At 39.1% G+C, this 25811-nt stretch overlaps 1 protein-coding gene across 2 annotated transcripts in view; it reads left to right on the top strand.

Annotated features, from left to right (window-relative positions):
- The first annotated feature begins 5704 nt into the window (after positions 1–5704).
- The window catches only part of LOC121384479 (protein lev-9-like), a 64473-nt gene continuing 44366 nt past the window's right edge, over positions 5705–25811 (top strand). The window contains exon 1 of one of the 2 annotated variants that reach the window (XM_041514887.1): positions 5705–6139. In XM_041514887.1, the coding sequence (XP_041370821.1) occupies positions 6070–6139 (70 nt within the window). In that variant the 5' untranslated portion in view covers positions 5705–6069. The remainder of the gene's footprint in view (positions 6140–25811) is intronic. The other variant, XM_041514888.1, reaches the window with a different exon arrangement.

Raw genomic sequence — 25811 nt, 5'->3', positions numbered from 1 at the left:
CTCTTTTTTCTCTTCTTTTTTTTAATTATCAAAGTATTCCCGTTTATCTGAACACTTTGTTACTGAAACCGGCCTCGGTGGCGCAGTGGTTAAGCCATCGGACTACAGGCTGGTAGGTACTGGGTTCGGATCCCAGTCGAGGCATGGGATTTTTCATCCAGATACCGACTCCAAACCCTGAGTGAGTGCTCCGCAAGGCTCAATGGGTAGGTGTAAACCACTTGCACCGACCAGTGATCCATAACTGGTTCAACAAAAGCCATGGTTTGTGCTATCCTGCCTGTGGGAAGCGCAAATAAAAGATTCCTTGCTGCCAATCGGAAGAGTAGCCCATGTAGTGGCGACAGCGGGTTTCCTCTCAAAATCTGTGTGGTCCATAACCATATGTCTGACGCCATATAACCGTAAATAAAATGTGTTGAGTGCGTCGTTAAATAAAACATTTCTTTCTTTCTTTTGTTACTGAACTAAGGAACAGATAAATAGTAAAAAGAGACACATAAACTGTAACAGCAAACACTGACTGCTACCATAACTCTATCCGTAAAGTCACTGACATTGATTCAGTTCCATCGTACTAACATTTTTATTACATCTTTGTATTTTATAGAGGCATAACTACTAATATAGGCAATAAAATCTGGTCTCAAATACCACGTGTTCTTTCTTTCCATCAGTATCCATGGCTCTCCCTGTTCATTGCCAAATTAGCCAATTGCTAATTTTTATACAAAGTGACAACACTTTTTAGTCTTTGGCTAATGTATTGTTCTTTAAATTAACCATTTTCAATAAAAATACTCTACTTATCTCAAAATTGGCGAAAAACACAAATGTGTTCCGGTGTGAGACCCGAGTAGCCTATATTAATGTACGTCCATTCCATGTTTCAGTTGTAATTGGGCCAAACAATGTTTCAGATTTGTTTATAACAAAACAACCCCCACTCTCTCTCTCTCTCTTTGTCTGTCTCTCTGTCTCTTCTCTCTCTCTCTCTCTCTCTCTCTCTCTCTCTCTCTCTCTCTCTCTCTCTCTCTCTCTCTCTCTCTCTCTCTCTCTCTCTCTCTCTCTCTCTCTCTCTCTCTCTCTCTCTCTCTCTCTCATCTAAAACAAGTCTTTAAACTCACAGCCACATTTGCAAGTCTACTAACCAGTCGTGGCATTTGGTCGCCGCGGTCCCATAAAGAGTCCTTTTTTCCCCTCCAAACTGACAAAGCAACCTGCTGCCGTTACGCAAATTTTATTATCGATTGGTGCTTGGGTATCAGAATCTTATGAGATTTCATAAAGACGAAACCTGCCTTTGATATATACCAGTACCAGCTATGAACCATTGGATGGATTTAAGAAAAACCATTCATTCATTAATTTGTAGTTATTTTCGTGCTTATATCCAATTAAGGTTCAAGCACGCTGTCCTGTGCACACACCTCAGCTATCTGGACAGTCTCTCCAAGACAGAGGGTTAGTGGTTAGTGAGAGAGAAGTGGGTGTAGTGGCCTTACACCTACCCATTAAGTCGTTACAACTCGCGCTGTGCCCCGTTCCACGAAGCGATCTTAGCCCTAAGATCACCTTAAGTGCATAGCTACCGTATGTACTTAATGTGATCGTAGCACTAAGATCGATTCGTGGAACGGAGCCCTGGATGGGAGGCGAAACTACAACCTACCAGCTTTATATTCGATGGCTTAACCACTACATCACCAAGACTGGTAAAAAATAAAAAACCCGACTCTACAAAAAGGGGTATTGCTGTACCAATGAGCCAGGTGTCATGCCCTGGCTTGCTGTAACTAACTGCCATTGAGCTATAGCTACGTGTGACGCCCTGGCTTGCTGTGACTAACTGCCATTGAGCTATAGCTACGTGTGACGCCCTGGCTTGCTGTGACTAACTGCCATTGAGCTATAGCTACGTGTGCCGTCCTGGCTTGCTGTGACTAACTGCCATTGAGCTATAGCTACGCGTGGCGTCCTGGCTTGCTGTGACTAACTGCCACTGAGCTATAGCTACGTGTGGCGTCCTGGCTTGCTGTGACTAACTGCCACTGAGCTACAGCTAAGTGTGGCGTCCTGGCTTGCTGTAATTAACTGCCACTGAGCTATAGCTAAGTGTGGCGTCCTGGCTTGCTGTAACTGTCACTGAGCTGTAGCTAAGTGTGGCGTCCTGGCTTGTTGTAACTAACTGCCACTGAGCTATAGCTAATTGTGGCGTCCTGGCTTGCTGTAACTAACTGTCACTGAGCTATAACTAAGTGTGGCGTCCTGGCCTGCTGTAACTGTCGCTGAGCTGTAGCTAAGTGTGGCGTCCTGGCTTGCTGTAACTAACTACCACTGAGCTATAGCTAAGTGTGGCGTCCTGGCTTGCTGTAACTACCACTGAGCTGTAGCTAATTGTGGTGTCCTGGCTTGCTGTAACTAACTGTCACTGAGCTATAGATAAGTGTGGCGTCCTGGCCTGGTGTGACTGCCACTGGCTTGCTGTAACTAACTGTCACTGAGCTATAGCCAAGTGTGGCGTCCTTGCTTGCTGTGACTAACTGCCACTGAGCTATAGCTAAGTGTGGCGTCCTGGCTTGTTGTGACTAACTGCCACTGAGCTATAGCCAAGTGTGGCGTCCTGGCTTGCTGTGACTAACTGCCACTGAGCTTTAGCCAAGTGTGGCGTCCTGGCTTGCTGTGACTAACTGCCACTGAGCTATAGCCAAGTGTGGCGTCCTGGCTTGCTGTGACTAACTGCCACTGAGCTATAGACAAGTGTGGCGTCCTGGCTTGCTGTGACTAACTGCCACTGAACTATAGCCAAGTGTGGCGTCCTGGTGGCTGTGACTAACTGCCACTGAGCTATAGCCAAGCGTGGCGCCCTGGCTTGCTGTCACTAAGTGCCACTGAGCTATAGCCAAGTGTGGCGTCCTTGCTTGCTGTAACTAACTGCCACTGAGCTATAGCTAAGTGTGGCGTCCTGGCTTGCTGTAACTGCAAGACGGTATCTCGGTAGCTATCGATGCCGGGCCGCCAGATGGAGACAATCACTTCATTATACAGTATTAGAGCGTGTCGCCGAGGAGCCACTTGGGACAATTATCACAAATTGCACGGTAAATACAATCAGATATGTCGGCGACAGACGCCGGCCGACCACGGGCTGCTGGCGGGTTTTAAAGCGATGTCCTAGCCTGACCAGCCCTGAGTCGTCCCTAATCCGACGATCTCCCAGGACGACGCCACTAACGGCCAGTATGACTGGTGTTTCCAGGCTCCGTGTTTGCAGCAGACGTCGTTGTTAAACATCATCGAATCTCACAAGTTTAATATTGGCTGCAGCGGAGATTGTCATCGAATCTCTGTTGACATTCACTGGGTCTGTATCCATCTGCAGATACTGTAGTGGTAGCTGCTATAGTGCTTAAGAGCTGCGGTAATGACAACGACCGTCAGGTCAATGATGCCGGTTACTGGAAAAATCTCCGGCCGGCTCATTTTGAAATGGTTTTCCTTGTGATTATTTATGGGAATTCTGTGCACTCTATCCACAATGTGCAATGAAGTTCTTAATGGGAATGGCGGTAGATCCTTACATGCCATTTGGTGTTAGGTCTATTGGACAAAAACTCCATATACATTGGGGTGGGTTATTTTTTTTTAAAATCGCATAACTTGGTTAACAAAGCTATATATTACTTATATAATAATCTTCCATCTTCATACGTTTGAGTCATCATTCTCTCGGACTAATTTATCCCCGTCGTCCCACAACTGGTATACCAAACACAATAGTATGAGCTGTCTTGGTGCTAATAGAAACTAGCGTGTTTCTTTTGATGAATGTCTGTCAATCTGTCTTCAGTACTTTACAAAATAAAAGGAACCCTGCTTAAAGCCGTGGTATGTGCTGTCCTATCTGTAGGAAAATGCAAATAAAATATCTCTTGCTACTAACGGGAAAATATAGCGGATTTCCTCTGAAGACTTCGTTTCGGAATTATCAAATAACTGACATCCAATAGCAGATGGTTAATTATACAATGTGGTTTGGTGGTGTCGTTAAATAAACTTTAACAATCAAATCCATAGGCATCGGAAGCGGTGGTGGATGTTTGGGAGGCACTGTCCCCAACTCTGACCCTCAGTTGATTCATATAAAGCTGTCTCAACCCGTGTCCTCTCCCGACACCTATGAAACTCTCTCTCTCTCTCTCTCTCTCCTCTCTTCGACGTCTTCTCTCTCCTCTCTCTCTCTCTCTCTCTCTCTCTCTCTCTCTCTCTCTCTCTCTCTCTCTCTCTCTCTCTCTCTCTCTCCCTCTGTGTGTGTGTGTGTGTGTGTGTGTGATATACTTTGTGTATATTTTGTACTGTTTTAAATTAATACATTAAAAAGCTAATTATTTTTACTTTAATTGAAAATCAAGTGTGCGTGATTGTATTATTGTGCTATAAGCAGCCACTAATTTCGTACTGAACGGTTATTGGACTAAGCACCGGGTCGCGCAGATGGCGCTGTGATCGCATCATTGGCATGTGTATTTTCTGCCTCGTTATTTTCAGGAAACCCGCAGCTCAGCACCGCCACCATGTCTGTGTGAAAATAGAATCTTGAATCCCCTAGTGACATAGTAATCAAATATAACTGAACGAAGAGCGGGTCCACTTCAGACGGAATCATCCGAAGTCGACATAGTGCTACTTCACACCTTTTTGTTCGACACACAATAATGGTTGATTAAATATGCTTCCTTTTTGACACCTTCCACAGTTGTCAAACGTGTGGAGCATTCTAATTTGTAGTACGCTTTAAGTACGGAGTTGGGGGTCCGGATGGGGTGGTGTAGCCTCGTTGTAATTTTGCCATGCAGGCCAGTGTTGGCGTTAAATAGGGCTACCATGTCTGAAATATAGGCTAATTGCTACCAAGCCATACTGAAACAATAGTTATTTCCATTTTGGTTTGCCAAACTACTGCTGTTTTGTACACTAATGTAAAATAAAGTGTATGCTAGCCCAGTGGCGGATCCAGAAAATCCATTATGGGGGGCTCCAGTAACATGAGGTGGAATGCCAAGGGAACTTTGGGGGAGGTTTGGAGGGGGATCGTAAAGTAATGAAAATTGATATATAATAATAGTATAACTATCGCCCCTACCCCACTCCCCTAGATCCGCCTCTGTGCTAGCCTACGATCCAAGTCACCAAAATATAGCCACGATTCGTTGTGGTAACTAAAATGGTTACTGGTCGTGTTGTCCTAAATCAGCCAGGTTGTAGAAATGCTCATGTCCTACTTCCGCTAGTTTTTGGGGTCTTTTTTTGCTTACCCAGTCTTGACGCTCTGACACAGACCAGAAAGTGCGCCCATGACATTGCTTGTATAAGCCGTGATTAGCATGTTAAACTTTATCTGGCTTCAGAGGATTCTTTCTTGGATATGTCCTCGTGTAGACAGAACCTGTGTTTGTTTCAAGTTGATTTTCGTGTTTATGTCCAATTGAGGTTCAAGCACGCTGTCTTGGACAGAGAGAGAGAGAGAGAGAGAGAGAGAGAGAGAGAGAGAGAGAGAGAGAGAGAAAGAGAGAGAGAGCGTAATGGACACCTCTCCATGCGTAGGATCCGATACCGGGATACGAACATAGTATCTACCAGCCTTAACTCTGAAGGTGTATGTGCTTCACCACCAGGTCTGGTAGATCCTGAGCACAGAAACAAATATTTTTTTACACGTTGTCTAAACATCAACTGGTACCGAGCCACGAACCTGTAGTAACTACTAGCATTAATTCCAATGGCTTGGCTACACTCTGCCACCGATGCGCGAAGAAGCTGTGTATACGGAAACAGATAATTGCAACGCGTGGCCTAAACATCAGCTGGGCGCGGGCCGCGATCGACTGTCATAACACGGCAGAACGTATTGGAGCCAGGCGCGTCACAACACGCGCACGTGGGACAGAAGTCGCCTGAATCGCTAACCGGGATGAAGGTCTGGAAAGGCTCATTTTGGAAATAGCACTAGCCGCCGTCCTGGGAGTTGTGACAAGAAAGTACTTTGACGAGTGGTCAGTTTTCACTAGCATGAATCATTCTTCACGGCTATTACTAACGTGCCTCCTGCCGCTGTTCCTGCTATCAACAGTTACTGTAGGTGAGTGCAACGGTGTATTATTGAACAAATCTTCTCTTCTCTTATCAAGGTTTCTAACTCTGCTGCATCTTTAGTTGTGTGTGGGTTTTTTTTTTTTTTTTTTTTTTTTTTTTTTTTCTTTTTTTTTGTTGCTGTGTTTTTACAATCAAAGCCGTCTTGCAGTTACCAGGTTCTTCGTTCTTCTTGTTGGAGTAATGGAAACTACCGCATTGATACCCTCTCTCTGTTTCTCTGCAGGAAAGTTCAGAGAAAACTAGCCTTCCTAAATGTTTTATCGACAACCAAAATATGATGTATTTGACAGTGTTATTTTTATTTGCTGATACTCCGCCAATATCAACGTATAGACAGACTTACCACTTTCTTGAACTTAACTAGACGCTTTGCTGATTAGTACTATGATGTTATATTTAGTTACCATATATTTAGTTACCCTTATCGTGGACTAAACTATGATATATTTGTACTGTAGTGTTCTTTCTCACTGCTGGCATGCTGATACACCTCATCTCACAGCGTAGATCTTACCAGGTGTTCTTTTCTGATGATGATGATGATGATGATGATAACTAGTTTAACGTGCCCATATACCACTAGGGTTCGACCTGCGATAAGATCGGTGGCCTGACTCGGGATGGAGGTTCTTTTTTGAGATTCTTTCTTTCCGATTTCTGTAAATCCGTTCTTATTGCAGGCACGGCGGAAGCAAGTAGACATTGGTGGGGTGGAGGGCTGACTGAGATCGAGGGGGTTTCGGGGGTATGCTCCCCGTAAATTTTTGAAAACTAGATGTCCTAAAATGCACTTTTCTGCCATAAGATTTACTACCAATAATATTTTTGATTCACAATTTAGCTTTCCACCGTGCCTTTAATACTGTAATATTATATATACCAAAGTAGTCACTTTTATTGCAAACTAAAATGATTATGTAATCATTGTTATAATTTTTAGTATTATAGTCTGACTGCTGCTGTGCTGATACAACGCTACATAGTTTCTTCGACTTATTTAAATGGTTTGCAGATTAGTATTATACTATTTTATGACCTATTTAATTACCTTTATTGCGAATTAACATACATTTGTGGCTTTTTACTAAGCCGCTAATATGAGAGTAAGACGCATACCCTTTCCCATCCCTGGTTCTTTAAAAAAACAAACCTATTTGAATTGGATAGAGAACTTTATTAGCGTGCCTATATCCAATTTAGGTTCAAGTACGCCTATCCCGAGCTTAACCTATGACTTTGCCAGTGACTAAGTTCGGGTTTTTAATTGGTTTCGTTTGTTGAGTTCCATTTAAAAATGATATCTAACTTATTTAGTCATTAAATCAGTAGCCTATACTGCGTATGCTGCAGTTTTGTTTGTTTGATTGTTGAACAACATTGTTGTTTACTGTTGATCTTCCAGAATTGATATGTTGTTTGTTTTTAACTGAAATCAACTAGTAGGGGTCTAATACTGTAAAATTATAGCTATCAATTTTGTCACAAACTCAGTGTATGTATGACTGTATGTGTGTGTGTGAGAGAGAGAGAGAGAGAGAGAGAGAGAGAGAGAGAGAGAGAGAGAGAGAGAGAGAGAGAGAGAGAGAGAGAGAGAGATTCTATGTTACCTAATAAGTATTTTTTATCGCATATTTAATACGATATACAGTATTTACGTGTTCATTTGCCAACCTAGTCTGATGCTTAGACACAGTTTAGTACATGCATATAATATTGTTATAGCACCACTGCATGTTAACCAGGGGGTAATAAATCAGTTTTCTCATTACCTCAATTTGTTTGGCGTTGCTAGAGGGGAAATAATGGGGCCCCGTCTTTTTTTCCCCATCGCCGTTTATATTTTCCTGCCGCCCGATAAATAATGTATACTCCCATCCACTCTACCCCCATTGTGGGTGCCCCACAATATTAGCTAGGCCAATGACAAATACAATCACATACCCCCACTCCCATTTCGTTTGTAGCGTATTGCTCGAAGTTCCAGCAAGTCTGCTAAATTCGTTGAGCTATCAATCCGTTATTTGCCTCGTTTCTCTAAACTGTGTCACGTGTACTCAGTGTTTTCACTGGTTGATCTTTTAAATGTCGATCAACTCAAGTATAAAATTAATTTTTCGTTATTGCAAGTTTGAATGATTTATAGTAACGTAATATCAAACTTAATTGTGTTAGTGTCAAAGGATGTTTAAATCGTGGTGTATAAAATCTCTTACAACTTAATCTTCTCGCATAAATGACAAGTACTCATATTCATCGTCCTCTACTTTCATTATTGTGTGCTTAAGTGTTTGTTTGCCACTTCGAGCGAACGTTTGTGCGTTTGTGTTTTTATTATTTTCCTACAAATTTAGAGTACTATATAGCTGGTGCAAAATTTTCAATTAATGCCACTTACAAACAATGCATGACAATGGTTCATTTTATAAGATATGATATCACCAATTAATTTACAAGATATGATATCACTTATTAATTTACAGCATGTGATATCAGTTATTAATTTATACGATGTGATATCACTGATTAATTTACAAGCTATCATACCACTGATTAATTTACAACATATCAGACCACTGATTAATTTACAAGATGTGATAACACTGATTAATTTACAAGATGTCATAACATTGATTAATTTACAAGATATGATAACACTGATTAATTTACAAGATGTGATATCACTGATTAATTTACAAGATATGATATTACATTTTACTTCACAAGATGTGATATCACTGATTAATTTACAAGATATGACAGCACTGATTAATTTGCAAGATATCATACCACTTATTAATTTACAAGATGTGATATCACTGATTAATTTACAAGATGTGATATCACTGATTAATTTACAAGATATGATAACACTGATCAATTTACAAACTATGATAATACTGATTAATTTACAATATGTGATATGATTGATTAATTTACAGCATGTGATATCACATTAATTTACAAGATGTGATAATCCAGATTAATTTACAGCATGTGATATCACATTAATTTACAAGATGTGATAATCCAGATTAATTTACAAGATGTGATAATCCAGATTAATTCACAAGATGTGATATCACTGATTAATTTAGCAGATATCATACCACTGATTAATTTACAAGATGTGAGAACAATGATTAATTTACAAGATGTGGTAACGCTGATTAATTTACAAGATTACTGATTATTACAATATGATATCGCTGATTAATTTACAAGATGTGATATCACTTATTAATTTACAAGATGTGATATCACTGATTAATTTACAAGATGTGATATCACATATTACTTTACAAGATATGATATCACTGATTAATTTACAAGATATGATATCACAGATTAATTTACAAGATGTTATATCATTGATTAATTTACAAGATGTAATAACACTGATTAATTTACAAGATATGATAACACTGATTAATTTACAAGATATGATAATACTGATTAATTTACAACATATGATATCATTGATTAATTTACAGCATGTGATATCACAATAATTTACAAGATGTGATATCACTGATTAATTTACAAGATGTGATATCACTGATTAATTTACAAGATGTAATAATCCAGATTAATTCACAAGATGTGATATTACTGATTAATTTAGCAGATATCATACCACTGATTAATTTACAAGATACCATACCACTGATTAATTTACAAGATGTGATAATCCAGATTAATTCACAAGATGTGATATTACTGATTAATTTAGCAGATATCATACCACTGATTAATTTACAAGATACCATACCACTGATTAATTTACAAGATGTGATAATCCAGATTAATTCACAAGATGTGATATTACTGATTAATTTAGCAGATATCATACCACTGATTAATTTACAAGATATCATACCACTGGTTAATTTACAAGATGTGATACCACAGATTACTTTACAAGACGTGATATCACTGATTAATTTACAAGATGGGATACACTGATTAATTTACAAGATGTGATATCACTTATTAATTTACAAGATGTGATAACACTGATCAATTCACAAGATGTGATAACATTGATTAATTTACAAGATATGGTAACACTGATCAATTTACAAGATATCATACCACTGATTAATTTACAAGATGTGAGAACACTTATTAATTTACAAGATGTGATACCACTGATTAATTTAGACGACGTAATATCACTGATTAATTTACAAGATGTGATATCGCTGATTAATTTACAAGATGTGATATCACTTATTAATTTACAATATATGATAACACTGATTAATTTACGAGATGTTATATCACTGATTAATTTACAAGATATGATAACACTGATTAATTTACGAGATGTAATATCACTTATTAATTTACAAGATGTGATATCACTGATTAATTTACGAGATGTGATATCACTGATTAATTTACAGGATATGATAACATTGATTAATTTACGAGATGTGATATCACTGATTAATTTACAGGATATGATAATACTAATTAATTTACAAGATGTGCCAACACTGATTAATTTACAAGATATGATAATACTGATTAATTTACAAGATACAATAGCCTTTTCTAAAATATTTTGGACCTGAGCAGAAATACGATTTTGAAAAGAAAATTGTTTTGTTAAATTGATTAATGGATATCCACGTTTCTCCAACTTAACAACGCTTAATATATGATTACACCCTGTCTGGATTTCTCACTACGTCCCACGTGTAAATAATATAACAGTTGTATGCGAAAGTTGTTAAACATTAAACATTTTAAACATGATTGTTCGTAAGCAGTGTTACATAAACAAATCTTTCTTTTCTTTCTTTCTTTCTTTCTTTCTTTCTTTTGTTTTTCGTTTTGTTTTGTTTTTTATTTTTTGTATCGGGGTGGGTGGGGTGTTGTTGTTGTTGTCCTTCGTCTTCTTTTTCTTCTTCTTCATGTTTCTTATTTAGGAATGTACTTCTGTATCCAGAAAACTTACTGCATGTTATAAAGATGAACCGTTTGTCGCCGTTGTCGATTATAAATGCTTGGCATCGTTGAACATGGACTTGTTTAGCAGTCTCTTGATTTATATATACTAGTATTTTATTTCGACCGTGCGTGGCGTACCTGGCGATTTGTCGACTGTGGTTGTAGATTTTCATTCATATGAAGCAGACGACTGTTCTGTCAATTATTCAGAGCCACCTGTGGCATGTAATTTAGTTAGGGCCATGTCTCGGTTAAAAACCTCATGACTTATTACTGATTTTGTCCGCGCGAATTCTAGAACATTCGATGGGAAAGTAAAGGGATGTTTTTATTACGACACCCCAGCGTATTGTTTGACCAGCGGATGTTAGGTGTCTAACGATAATTGTGATTGAGAGCGAGAGCGAGAGAGAGCGGGAGCGGGAGCGGGAGCGGGAGCGGGAGCGAGAGCGAGAGCGAGAGAGAGAGAGAGATTGGCACTCTCTTTTATAAAATAGACACTAAATAGACCAGTTGGTAGAGCGCTTGCCACAGGTACTTTGATTGCAGGATTGGTGTTCCGGGACGTAGCCTAGTGGAAAGCGGTCGCCTGATGCGCGGTCGATCTATGATCGATCCCCGTCAGTGGGCCCATGCGGCTATTTCCTGTTCCAGCCAGTGATCCACAACTGGTGTAACACAGGCCTAGGTATGTACTATCACGTCTGAGGGATGCTGCATATAAAAGAACCTTTGCTGGTAATGGGAAAGAGTAGCCCATTGCGTGGCGGTAGCAGGATTCTTCTTTCATTATATGTGTGGTCCTTAACCATATGCCCTACGCCGTATAACCGTTATTAAATATACCAAGTTGAGTGTGTTGTTAAATAAAGCATCATACGGTCGAGGAAATGCTCTGACTGGTCCTCACCCCACCCCATCCCAACTATTGGTCCACGACTGGTGTATCAAATGCCGTGGTATTTGCTGTCTTGTATGTGGTGATGGGGAAAATGGAACGGCTTTCACCTTAGACTATTTGTCAGAAGTATCAATAGCTGATGATTAATACATCAATGTGTTCTAGTGAAGTCGTTAAAGAAAACGAAAATTGACTTTATTGTACAATGCGTCTTTTGTATGTAGTTTTCTATAGACTGGATATACTATCACTTTTAACAGCCTTTGAAAACACAGTTGCAGATTACTGGTTGGAACAGAAAACACTACAAATGATCAACTAATGGAAGGGTCATATAGCTACCAGCTAACCTAGCCTAAAATAACTAGAGGGAGAGTAAAAAGAAACAACCAAGGTCCGGTAATATAACGTGTTCTCCAGATAGAAAAACAATACATAAATTGAAAATTTCACATTTCTGCGTGTCGCCCACCCCACGTTCGTCGTTCGATACGGCCCTGGAGGGGAGTGGGTCGATTCCCAGGCTATCACATCACAATCTGCACCATGCTTCCGCCACCTTCTGTCTGAAGGAAGTAATTTATTTAAGACTTAACACCTCATTGCCTCTTAATTGCCTTGAGAGTCGTTCAGATACAACCGTGGTCTAAGGTTTCTGGTACAATTTGGTTGTTTGGTTTTGTTTACCGACACCACTAGAGAACATTGATTTAATAATCATCGTCTATTGGATGTCGGACATTTGGTAATTTTGATATATAGTCTTAGAGAGGAAACCCGCTACATTTGTTCTATTAGTAGCACGGGATGTTATATACGCACCATCCCACAGATAGGATTATGGATAGCACATACCACGGCCTTTGAGTTACCAGTCGTGGCGCTTTGGCTGGAATAGCCCAGTGGGCCCACCGACAGGTATCGATCCTAGACCGACCGCGCTTCAAGCAAGGGCATTACCATTGGGCTACGTCCAGCCCATATTGGTACGGGTGCTCTTTTCAAAGCCTGTAAAGTCCGGGCGTGCATAACTTGGGCACCATACCTAACAGCCAGGTACTGGTTTCAGGATGGGAACATTCTGCCACAAGGTCATAGCTAGCGGAGGAAGGCAGATGTTTTGCCCCAAAGCTTTCCTTTAAATTATATTCATAATTTACTGCTGCGGGCACGTAACTAGCTGGGGAGATGGGGCAGTTGTCCAGCATGTGACCTTTGGTTGTCCAATCTTCAAAATGTTATGTTAAACTCTCTCAAAAGATGTCTTGATATATTTTTCCTCCATAAAAAAACATGCTGCTCTCTTCTTTCTCTTGAGAATAAAACACTCTTTGTTATGACCCTTTCAACACCGCAGCTTCATGTATATTTGGGGACCCAAAATGCATTAAATCTCTACTAAACATTTACCAATAAAGGGAGTATATGTACATGCACATCCATCACTCTTTAACCAGGTACCAAGAATTCTGGCAGGGCGGGGAGGGGGTTCTAGACTGTGGCGTGCTAAGTTTATAAGGAGGGGTCGAGTCGTGCTCTCCCGAAAAATATATTGAAAAAAAAGTGTATGAGAAGGGGTGGGTTTTGAACTCCGAACCCCCTCCCCCCCCCCCCCCCCCGCATTCACGCCTGATAACTCTATACTAACCCCACTCATCAGGCTCTAGACCCCCCACCTCCCTCCATCTCCCTCCACCCAATAATTCAGAATTAAAAATATTATTGATAGTAAGACTTTTACTTGTAGAATGCAGGAAATTGCATTTCAGGACATCTAGTTTTCAAAGATTTACGGGGAAGCATACTTCCGAACCCCGTAGATACGTTTGCTTTGCTCCCTCGATCTCAGTCACACATCACCCCTACCCCCTCTAATGTCTACTTGCTTCCGCCGTGCCTGCATGTTAGTGAGTGTGTTGTTTCGTGGGAAGATGCTTGCAGTTTTGTTAAACAAAGTTAGTGCACGTCTGCTTGATCTGCATCTACGCATGGTAAACAATACGCAGGGCCACACGAGGCCACCGCAGCTCTGTGGTTTCTCTATTACAAGTTGGTCGGCGTCCAACTACCGCTAAACGTTTCGCTGATGTCGCTGCCCGTCAGGAGTACGGCAGGAGATTAACAGCTTCCTACACCGACAATCCTCACTTCCTACACTGGTGTCAAAGTCGACGCGAATGTGTTAATAACACATTCATACTTAAATAAATGGGTTATTTAAATAATAGACAGACCAACCCCGTAGCCAGCTGGGGTCACTTGGCCACTCTGTGGGGCAGGGGGTGGTATTCTATTACGGTAAGCACTATAACTAAAGTCACATTCTGGGGGTGCCAATCGTTTTTCAAGGACAACACCCCTATACCTATGTAATCCCCCCCCCACCCACACACACACACGGCTATAGGCCTGTAAATTAAATATAGATATTGTAACAATCAGATATCCAAGCAAGTTTGCATATGCGCTCGCGCGTGCGTGCGTGCAAATTGACCTAACATATATAAATGCATATAGATATACACACATAGAAAAACAGATATGCAGAAAAAACACATCTGAAATAATTATCGTTAGATATTAATGATATGTCATTCATGAGTTACTAAATGTGCTCCAAAATATATCAATACAAATACTGTAACAGTGATTTTGTAAGTGATTGAAGGTCCGTTTTTCGAAATTTCTTCCAATTGTCAACTGATCTACTTTAGCTGATCTTTAAGACGGTTTTTTTTTTACAATTTTGTTTTTGTCATTTTTAAAATGTAATTACTCGCCATAGAGTCGCGTTCAGCTGTCTGTTCGTTTTGGCTGAAATGCGCTGTCTTGATAGTCACGCGATCTAGTTAAACGCAACCCGTAATCAGTGGTGGTAATTCTTAGTTTCCTTACGTTCTCAGGGCATCGCGGAGATTGGAAAATCTTTCGTCATTTAAAAAAAACCTCTATGGTTAAAATGTCGACAGTGAGCTCTGAGAGTAAGGAAACATTGCTGAGATATTCTACTTGAAATATAACAGTTAAAATAGTTCACACTATTCCTGAAAAGTAGGTCCTGGATGTCTGTAATGAAAAGTTTGGAGTTTAAAGATATTATTTTATTTAGAGTTTTCCCTCCATGTCTGACTTATGCTAAGGGGTGAGCATGAGTTGTATGCATGGGTATTATGAATATAATACAGTATAATTTAATATGATATATTGTTTTACGTATTACATCGATTTGGGGTTTTTTAAACTTTAAAACTTTTTTTATTTAAAAAATGTAAAACTACTATAGGGAGTTTACCAAGTGCTCTCTCTCTCTCTCTCTCTCTCTCTCTCTCTCTCTCTCTCTCTCTCTCTCTCTCTCTCTCTCTCTCTCTCTCTCTCTCTCTCTCTCTCTCTCTCTCTCTCAGCACAGTCTTGCAAATGTCACCCCACCCCCGAAAAACCCCCATGATAGAATGGAATTGATCATTAATTCATTTATTCAGGCTGTCATTTTACGAAAATAACTCTTTGGCAAAAAAATCCAACAAACCTGGTCATTGGGTCATTCAGACTCCGTGCATTTTGAAAGTGTTGCACAGTGTTTCCTTTTAACACTTTAACAAACGAGAAATACAAGTGCATACGGCTCGCGTGCTATCAGCATTTCATATCGGCTATCAACGATCTTCAAACATCAAACTTGTTTAGGAAGCGTTCTTCGTTTTCGTAGTTCCGCACAATTACTTAAGAGGCCTTCCCACTAGTGATGTTCCAATAATCGATTATAATCGAACATTGATCGGTTTTTGCTCGACCGATATCCATAATCGATTGTGTGGGAAAATGTTAGCAATATTTGTTACTCCAGTTTAGATGATAGAATTGATGTAAATATGTTGGGGTTGGGGTTTGTTTTTATGTGTACATTTTTAAAAAAATACTAAAAGTTATTAAAAGGTCAAATTAGCGATTGGTAGGGTCTATACCAATGGACACGACAACAGGTGAATGATTCTTATAATTCAAATCATAGAGGTACGGGCTGCCATTTGTATAGGGGGCAGGCTGGTTTTGGCCCGAATTAAACGAAAATGCCCGAATATGGATAACAACATTTATTCATATTAGTATTACTACCAAACAGCTATATACGGTTGCAAACGAATCACTACGCATTTTTATATGGATTACAACTAATTTTGCGGGTAGAATAATGGAAATACATGGTAAAGAGGTCTCAGGTTAGCACATTTTTCCCTAATATCTCTATCATTTTTGCTCAAATTTGAGGTTTTGCTCCAGCAGTCGGGAGGCAGTTTCCTTCATGCCTCGTACGCTTATGATTCAAATCCTTCTTATGTTCATATGTTCGAAAATTGATCGTTGGTGCAAGCTGATTATAACCGATGATCGATGATGGAATTCCAACCGATTCCTAACACTTCTTCCCACTCGTTTCAAGTATTATAAATTACCGAAAGTTTCTGCCCAGACAAAACACGTCTTGATAATTTCTGTCACACAAATGACAGGTGTATCAGTAGTTAAAGCAATATTTAAAGTTGGGGACACTTGGAACTTTAACCATGTCAAATGTTATATGGAACTGTGCTACCATATGATACAAGTGGGATAGCTAGAGGCTGCAAAGGGACGATAAATGAACAGAAGTTAGACTATCTTCTATCCTGTACTTTCAATATTAATCAATAATCATTATTGACGCTACGCTGGGAGATAATGAACAAAAGTTGGACTATCTTCTATCCTGTACTTTCAATATTAATAAATAATCATCCCTGACGCTACGCTTGAAGATAATGAACAAAAGTTAGACGATCTTCTATCCTGTACTTTCAATATTAATAATCATCCCTGACGCTACGCTGGACGATAATGAACAAAGGTTAGACTATCTTCTATCCTATACTTTCAATATTAATAAATAATCATCATTGACGCTACGCTGGGAGATAATGAACAAAAGTTAGACTATCTTCTATCCTGTACTTTCAACATTAATAAATAGAGAATAATACATGGGTGGTTGTTAGATACCATTTATCTGACAAGGAGTGGTTTTAAAAATGTATCTAATGAGCGAAAGCGAGTTTGATACGTTTTTAAACAACGATAAATGGTATCTAACGGACACGAATGTATTATTCTATTTCTTACATATCCTCAAAAACCAGGTTTTAAGCAAATTTTAACATCTTTTTTTACTAAAAGTTATTTACAGCCGTTGCACTTGTAGCTAACTTGTGCGTCACAGACACATGTTTGTCAGGTTAACTTTAAGTCACAGTGTAATCTATTTCCACTGTGTTGTTTTTCATTAGCTGCATAACACTGGTGACCTGGTCATCACCTAGGAGCAGCCAGTCGTATGTCCTGCAATTGTTAACACACGTGTGTTAACAAACCATGTGTTATAAAAAATAACGCATGGTGCTGTCACCAAAGGATGTGTAAGAAATAATCATCACTGACGCTATGCTTTAAGCAACTGATTAATAATCTCTCCTCACCCTCTGTTTTTTCATTGATTGTATCATTATTTTCTCCTTTTCACCTTAAAAAGCGGTTGATTGATTACTCTTCCCTTCTTTTTAAAAATTAATTGATTATCTGTCCTTTTTTATGTTTTTTAAGTTTTTGTTTGTACGAGCGGTTTGTGCATTTTTAAAACTATTGATTATGTGTTTTTGTTTATTGCACTAGAGAAGGAATAGAAAACAAGTCTTTGTTTAATTATACACCAGTACGTTGTTTAATCGGTATCCATTATATGGTAATTATAACACTTGGACTATTATTTGATAAGAAATCCACTTCCTTTGCATAGGTTATTCTTTTCATTTTACAGCAAGGGTATTGTGCTGTATTTGACAGGTCGGGTTTTGGTAGGATTTTTTTAGTCCCCTACCGGTCCAACCGGAGGGGACTATAGGTTTCATCTCCGTCCTTCTGTTTGTCTGTCTGTCCGTCCGTCTGTCCCGCATATAGTTTCCCGGATGTTTGTTTCAGAAGGCCTTGAGATATTGAGCTGAAATGTTGTGTATAGGTTTATCGTGTACCGTGACAGATCAAGTTTGACTTTCATGGCGATATACCCATTTGTGAAAGAGTTATGGCCCTTGAACATAGCATATATGAAAAAAAAATCTGAACCTTTTTTCAGAAGGCCTTGAGATACTGACGTGAAAGTTTGTGTATAGCTTTATCATGTACTGTTACAGATCAAGTTTAACTTTCATTGTGATTTATCCACTTTTAAGAAGTATGGCCCTTGCATTTAGAAGTATTGCTTTTGCATTTAGGACATATGAAAAATTGTTAGGTCCGATAGGGGACATGTATTGCTTTAGCAGTACCTTCAGAATGTTTGTTTTATTTGTTGGTTTTTTGTTTTTGTTTTTGTTTTGTTTTTTCTTTGTTGGTTTGTTTGTTTGTTGTTGTTGTTGTTGTTGTTTTGTGTCTGCGTTTTTGTGTTTTTGTGGGTTGTTTTTTTGTTTTGTTTTTTTATTGTTTTTTATTGTTTTGTTTGTTTGGGTTTTTTTGTTTGTTTTAGTTTGGGTTTTAAACATATATAAATAACTAAGTTCCAACAATCGCAGAAGAGCAAATAATTCTGAAATCCGTAACACGTCACCGATAAACGCATACTGACAAAGGGTGGGATCTAATGTCGTGGGATCGAACCATCTCAATGGAACCATTTTCTGACTGTTTTCCCCCGTCCCAACCAGTGCATCACGACTAGTATATCAAAGGATGTGGTATGTTCTTGTCTATGGGAAGTGCATATGAAAACCCCCTTGCTGCTAATGGAAAAAATGTAGCAGCTTTCATGTAAGACTATATGTCAGAATTATCAAATATTTGATATCCAATAGCCAATGATTAATACATCTATGTGCTCTAGTGATGTTGTTAAACAAAACAAGTTTAACAGACTGAGGCAGATCGAGGCCATTATCTTATGCGAACACGGTAGTATTCGGTCTGTGCTGGATGGGGACAGTTTGGTGAAGCTTGAACCCTCCCGGTGTTTAGCGATGGCTACTTGCGTCAATGTGCGTCCCTTGCAGATTTTATGGTAACTAGTCTGTAATACTACAAATACAAATGATGTCAGTCTAGAAGCGAAATTCATCAATGCCGTAAAAGACCTCTGGCATTTGGAGATGATGACAAGGGTGCTACTTATATTACAGGCAATCAGACCGAACCATAATTGCATAGTAATTTAGCCGAATCGAGTTAAAACTTTAAAATGTAATTATGATCGGTTGAAACTTTTTCAATGAATTCAAACGATTTTGTCATTGCTATTCATGTTGCATTCGAATAGGAAGCTGAGGTGAATATTATTATTGATATAAAATTCACAGATATATTGAGAAAAAAGTACTGACTCTAACCCGATAAAATCGTATGTAAAATAGTTTTTCTTTATATGTTACCATAGCATATGCAGACCTATTTATAATACTGACATTTAAAGACTGGTTTTAGAATCATATGATATCGTGTTTGTGCTAAATGAATGAATGAACAAAATATAAAATTAAAGAAAAAAAACTCAAGTTACATACTCGATAGTATCAAGAATTGAAAAAAAAAAAAAATATATGAATTGCCAACTTAGAGACAAAAAGGAGTTTTGCTATCGACTAGTGTCTCTGAACGTGTATAAGTAGTATGCACGATCGATTAGAACAGTTAGATAGCTAGATCTATAGTTGTCTAAACACTTAAAAAATATAATAATATATTTCTGCTTTAATCACACAAAACTTTATACATGTAGTTTGGAATAGAGTGTTTCTTTCTCTCTTTTTTTTTTTTTTTTTTAATAACAGGCAATACGTGTTGGAGCTGAAGTCGAAACGTAACGTATTTGTAAAACTATTATTATTATTATTATTATTATTATTATTATGCATTTTAGCACTCTGTTAAAGTTTTGTTTAACGACACGATAGAACATTTTCATTAATTAATAATCGGTTATTTTGTAAAATATTTGGTGATTTCGACAGGCAGCATTCAGAGGAAACACGCTGCATTTTGTCATTTAGATATTAGCAGCAGGGATCTTTTATATGCACTTTTCTACAGACAGCACATACCACGGCTTTAGGTAGATGATTGTTCGTTTGTCTTACAAAATACTGACAACAGGTTGACGGATTTCCATGAAGGAAGTTCACAATAAAGTAAAGTTTGGTTTATTTAACGACGCCACTAAAGCACATTGATTTTTTATCTTATCATCGGCTATTGGACGTCAAACATATGGTCATTCTGACACTGTTTTTTTTCCAGAGGAAACCCGCTGTCGCCACATAGACTACTCTTTTATGACAGGCAGCAAGGGATCTTTTATTTGCACTTCCCACAGGCAGGATAGCACAAACCATGGCCTTTGTTGAACCAGTTATGGATCACTGGTCGGTGCAAGTGGTTTACACCAACCCATTGAGCCTTGCGGAGCACTCACTCAGGGTTTGGAGTCGATATCTGGATTAAAAATCTCATGCCTCGACTGGGATCCGAACCCAGTACCTACCAGCCTGTAGACCGATGGCCTAACCACGACGCCACCGAGGCCGGTGAAGTTCACAATAACTGCTGATAGTAATAACAAACGACATTATTAAATCTGTATCCGTGTTTGTATTTTGTATTAGTAAATGATATGTTAATAATATAGCGAGACAAGATTACTAATTATTAATTCTCGTAACTTCAGTTGTATAGCTGTATTAAATTTTATAAAAGAGCATCCTTTTTATGGATGCCTCGATAGCTCAGAGCGCACAAGTGCCACAAGCTCGAGTCCCGGCAACGGCATGGGACAATTTGTGAGGCCAAAAAGGATTTAATTATCCCCTGTGCCAGTGCGTTGATATCTATGTATGTAACAGTCAACCTCGACATACATACAATATATAGATATTCATAAATCAATACATACATACACATACATACATACATACATACATACATACATACATACTGTGGATCCCTCCCCCCAATATAAAATCCTGGCTATGCCAGTGCATAATTTTCCTTTTTACCTAGGTCTTACTAAAGCTTTTAACATGTGACAAATAAAGTGTCATACGGTTTATATTTCTTATCGTATGCCATTTCGGTCTAAAATTACCCTGAGAGCCCACACACATCTTTAATCCGTGTAGGTAAATCGAGCCGTTTTGGCAAATCAGTGTTTTGCGGATACAATAGACCATCTAGCACAAACAATAGACGATCTATTATGACCAGTTGTTGACGGATCCTGCGAGTCGGTTCTGAATCATACAGGTTCTGTGTCCAAATGGACTGTGTGTAGCTGCTATTCCTGTCTGTAACTAGATCGCCGTTTTAGCACCAGACGCCAGTCAATTAGGTTATTATTACACATAACATCAAGTAATTATTCATTTTTCTGTCCAGTGCGCAAGGAAATGATCAATATTACTTTTGCATATCACTGTTATCACCGTCGAGTATTGTGCGTTAGTCTTCACAGATTCCATGCGCAATTGGCGTCAAGGCCGGAAGATCAGAAAGGATTCGTGGAACCTCGTGTTCGTATCAATCACGAGACATTTTAAACTTCAAAGACGCCGAGCCATGCCAAAAATTAACGAGGTTTAGATTATGTGTTGAGCAAATATTTGTAATCGTAAATTGCGAAGTGTATCCTTTTTGTTAGAGAAACCACACAGTCGTGTTATTACCAGATGCCGCAAATAATCCAATTTATTAGAATATGCTCCAACTGAAACGTCCGTTTGAATTATCGTGTGGAATATAAAGGGAGAATGGAAAGTTTGTTTAACCGTACTATAGCACGTTTTTAATTTGTAATTGTATCATGTCAGTCATGTGGTAATTGTAGCAGACAGCAGGCGCGGATCTAGTGGGTTGGGGGGGGGGGGGTAGGTGGTTGCATCCCTTCCTTCGGATTAAAGGCATGCTGTCACGGATTTAAGGACCTTATTTCTGTAAAAATGGTTAATGACTAAAAATTACATTAATTGTTGGAAACCAAATTTAGCTATTGCATAACCTTAATTGAAACCATGATGGAGTGAAATCCATGTCAACCCTCACGGCAATTTTAGTTTTTGAATTATGGACCATTGCCATAATTCAATTATTCTTTACAAAATATCATTAATAAATGGAATATAGTGGTTATGAAGATGGTTGAATAAAGTACATTTAGGTACAAATCAAATTATATTTGTTCAGGTAATACTTTGTTAGACCATTAAATAGGTCAGTGTTCTGTGACAATATGCCTTTAAAGTGAACCAAAAATACCAGTGTTTTCACGAATATATACTGATAGAAAGAAATAAGGGAGCACATGGTATCTCACACCAAATTTAATTCACTATAAAGTAGTTATGCCTGTATACAATACAGAGATGTAATGTGGGACTGAATGGCAGTAATGTGGGTATGTCTACCAGCAGTACAGTTACTTCCTTATACTCTGGGTGGTGGCTGTGGGACTGAATGGCAGTACTGTGGGTATGTCTACCAGTAGTACAGTTAACTTTCTTATTCTCTGGGTGGTGGCTGTGGGACTGAATGGCAGTACTGTGGGTGTCTACCAGTAGTACAGTTACTTCCTTATACTCTGGGTGGTGGCTGTGGGACTGAATGGCAGTACTGTGGGTGTCTACCAGTAGTACAGTTACTTCCTTATTCTCTGGGTGGTGGCTGTGGGATTGAATGGCAGTACTGTGGGTGTCTACCAGTAGTACAGTTAACTTCCTTATACTCTGGGTGGTGGCTGTGGTTGCAGTCAATATTATCTGGTACTGTATGTGTTCCTTTATTTCTTTCCATCAATATATATTACAATCAGTTTAAAGTGTCAATACCTAGTTTTTAAACACCACAGCGTATTTTTCACTGTTAGAGATGGGCTTTTTTATAATTTAAGTCAGATATTACTTAGATTTTTGTCTAGATTATCCATTTTCATACATCCGAGTGTGTCTGGTCATTGTGGTGTTTCTAGTACTACGAAATACATTTTTCATTATTTTAAAATCGCACATACCTCTGAGAAGTAACTTTATTGTAACTTTATTCAAAAGTGTAACAGATGTGCAGCTTAACCAGACTTTGTCCATTTTCACGAGTTGATACTAGGGTCTGCAAGTTTTGGTTGTTTTTATTTGGGTAGATGCAATACTTGTATTTTGGTCTGCAAGATGTTTCTTGGATAGACCGTCATGTATACAACACGGGAGGGATTTATCTCAGTCGGTTGAGCGCTCGCCTGAGGTGCTTGCATCACAGGATCGAACCACCTAAGTGGATCCATTCAACTGATTGGGTTTTTCTCGTTCCAACCAGTGCACCACAACTGGTCAAAGGCCGTGATACGTGCTTTCCTGTCTGTGGGAAAGTGTATATAAAAAATCCCTTGCTGCTATTTGTAAAAATGTAGCGGGTTTCCTCTGATAACTACGAGTCAGAATTACCAAATGCTTGACATCCAATAGCCGATGATTAATAAATCAATGTGCTCTAGCGGTGTCGTTAAACAAAACTAACTTTCTGTGTATACATATACACATATAAAGCATGTTATCTGCTTTGAACAGCCTTCTCGTCAGCATGAAAATTAAGTAAAAATGTAAACTGCAAAAAAGTATCCAATACGAGAGAAGAAACTTGCTGCACCCATAATGGATGCGCTTTCCGATTGGCGGCAATATATATTTGAATTCAGTTGCCATGGGTATCAAATTCTTAATTTCGAGCCCTACAATAAATATGAAAACTGTATTTCTATAACTAGAGCCAAATGGATATTTCAACAGGAGTGAAACAGAATACAGGTATAAACCACTACAGAAAACTGATGCTATCAGGCATTAGTAAAAGATGGGCATATCCTGCTTCACACATATGAAGAAGTAGTCCTAGCAGTTGTTGCAATTGTAAATTAATTCCAAAGAAAGAGAGAGAGAGAGGGTGGGGGTGTATGAGAGAGAGGAGGGAAAACACAAAGAAAGATACCGCGAGAAAAAGAGAATACAAAGGGGGAGAGGGTGGAGAGAGCAGTAGTAATTTAATTTGAAAGATAGGAAGAGTGAAAGGAATGAGGTTATGGGATGGAGAGGAAAGACATACAGACAAAGATAAAGAAAGATATAGAGTGTGTGACAGAGAAGAGAAGATAGCAATAGTTGGTGTAGTAACTTCATTTCAGACAGAATGGAGTGACGGAGACGAAAGACATAGATATAGATAAAGAAAGATACTGAGAGAGAGAGAGAGAGAGAGAGAGAGAGAGAGAGAGAGAGAGAGAGAGAGAGAGAGAGAGAGAGAGAGAGAGAGAGAGAGAGAGAGAGAGAGAGAGAGAGAGAGAGAGAGAGAGAGAAGAGTCTTTTAAACAAAGACTGGCGCAGTGTATTTCTTGACCGAGTGAAATACAGACAGCCTAGTGTTATCCCCACTGACCAGAACGTCTCGGAACCCACTCAGGATGAAAGAGTCGCAATCAATCTTCCCTAATCCCCAATCGTCCAGTCCATAAAAACGTCTAATTACAAACCACAATCATATTGATCTACCGTTAAGACAAAGTCAATTTGTAGAAATTATTTGTGAAAACTGGATAAACCCGCCGCGAGTCTTAACGAAAGCAAAGTGGAATATTTTGTCCGGGTACGTTATATATATATATATTGATATATTGGCAAGGTATGATGTAGTTCTATACTTTCGGCTACTGACCAAAAATATAGCTTTTTGGGACGGAACTACTTTAACACTAAGTGGACGAGCTTCGCGGCATTCGCCATTCTGACCTTTGCAGGATAAAGCCAATATCAGAAGACAGTATACCCAGTTAACACACACACACACTCACACTCTCTCTCTCTCTCTCTCTCTCTCTCTCTCTCTCTCTCTCTCTCTCTCTCTCTCTCTCTCTCTCTCTCTCTCTCTCTCTCTCTCTCTCTCTCTCTCTCTCTCTCTCTCTCTCTCTCTCTCTCTCTCTCTCTCTCTCTCTCTCTCTCTCTCTCTCTCTCTCTCAGTGTGTGTGTCTGTTTGACTCCGTCTCTCTACCTGTCTGTCTGTTTACCCCAGTGGTAAAGCGCTTGCTTGGTGCACGGTCGGTCTAGGATCGATCCCGTCAGTTGGGCTATTTCTCGTTCCAGTGCACTACAACTGGTATATCAAAAGCCGTGGCATGTGCTATTCTGTCTGTGGGATAATACATATAAAAGATCCCTTGATACTAATGGAAAAATGTAGCGGGTTTCCTCTCTATGACTGTGTAAAAAATGACCATATGTTTGACATCCAATATCCGATGATTAATAAATCAATGTGCTCTAGTGGTGTCGTTAAACAAAACAAACTTTAATTTTACCTGTGTGTCTCTCTCTTACTGGAGGGCGGGACGCAGCCCAGTGAAAAAGCGCTCGCTCGATACGCGGTCGGTCTAGGATTATTTCTCGTTCCAGCCAGTGCACCACGACTGGTATATCAAAGGCTGTGACATGTACTACCCTGTCTGTGGGATGGTGCATAAAAAGATCCCTTGCTGCTAATCGAAAAGAGTAGCCCATGAAGTGGCGACAGCGGGTTTCCTGTCCCAATATCTGTGTGGTCCTTAACCATATGTCTGACCCCATATAACCGTAAATAAAATGTGTTGAGTGCGTCGTTAACTAGAACATTTCCTTCCTTCCTCACTTACTGTCTCTGTCTGTCTGCCTCTCTTTGTCTCTTTCTCTCTGTCTCTGTATCTCTCTCTCTGTCTATCTGTCTC

This window comes from Gigantopelta aegis, chromosome 10 (assembly GCF_016097555.1).
Source record: "Gigantopelta aegis isolate Gae_Host chromosome 10, Gae_host_genome, whole genome shotgun sequence".
NCBI classification, from domain to species: domain Eukaryota; kingdom Metazoa; phylum Mollusca; class Gastropoda; order Neomphalida; family Peltospiridae; genus Gigantopelta; species Gigantopelta aegis.
The sequence above is the reverse complement of the archived record's forward strand: the minus strand, read 5'-3'. Positions and strand labels throughout refer to the sequence as shown.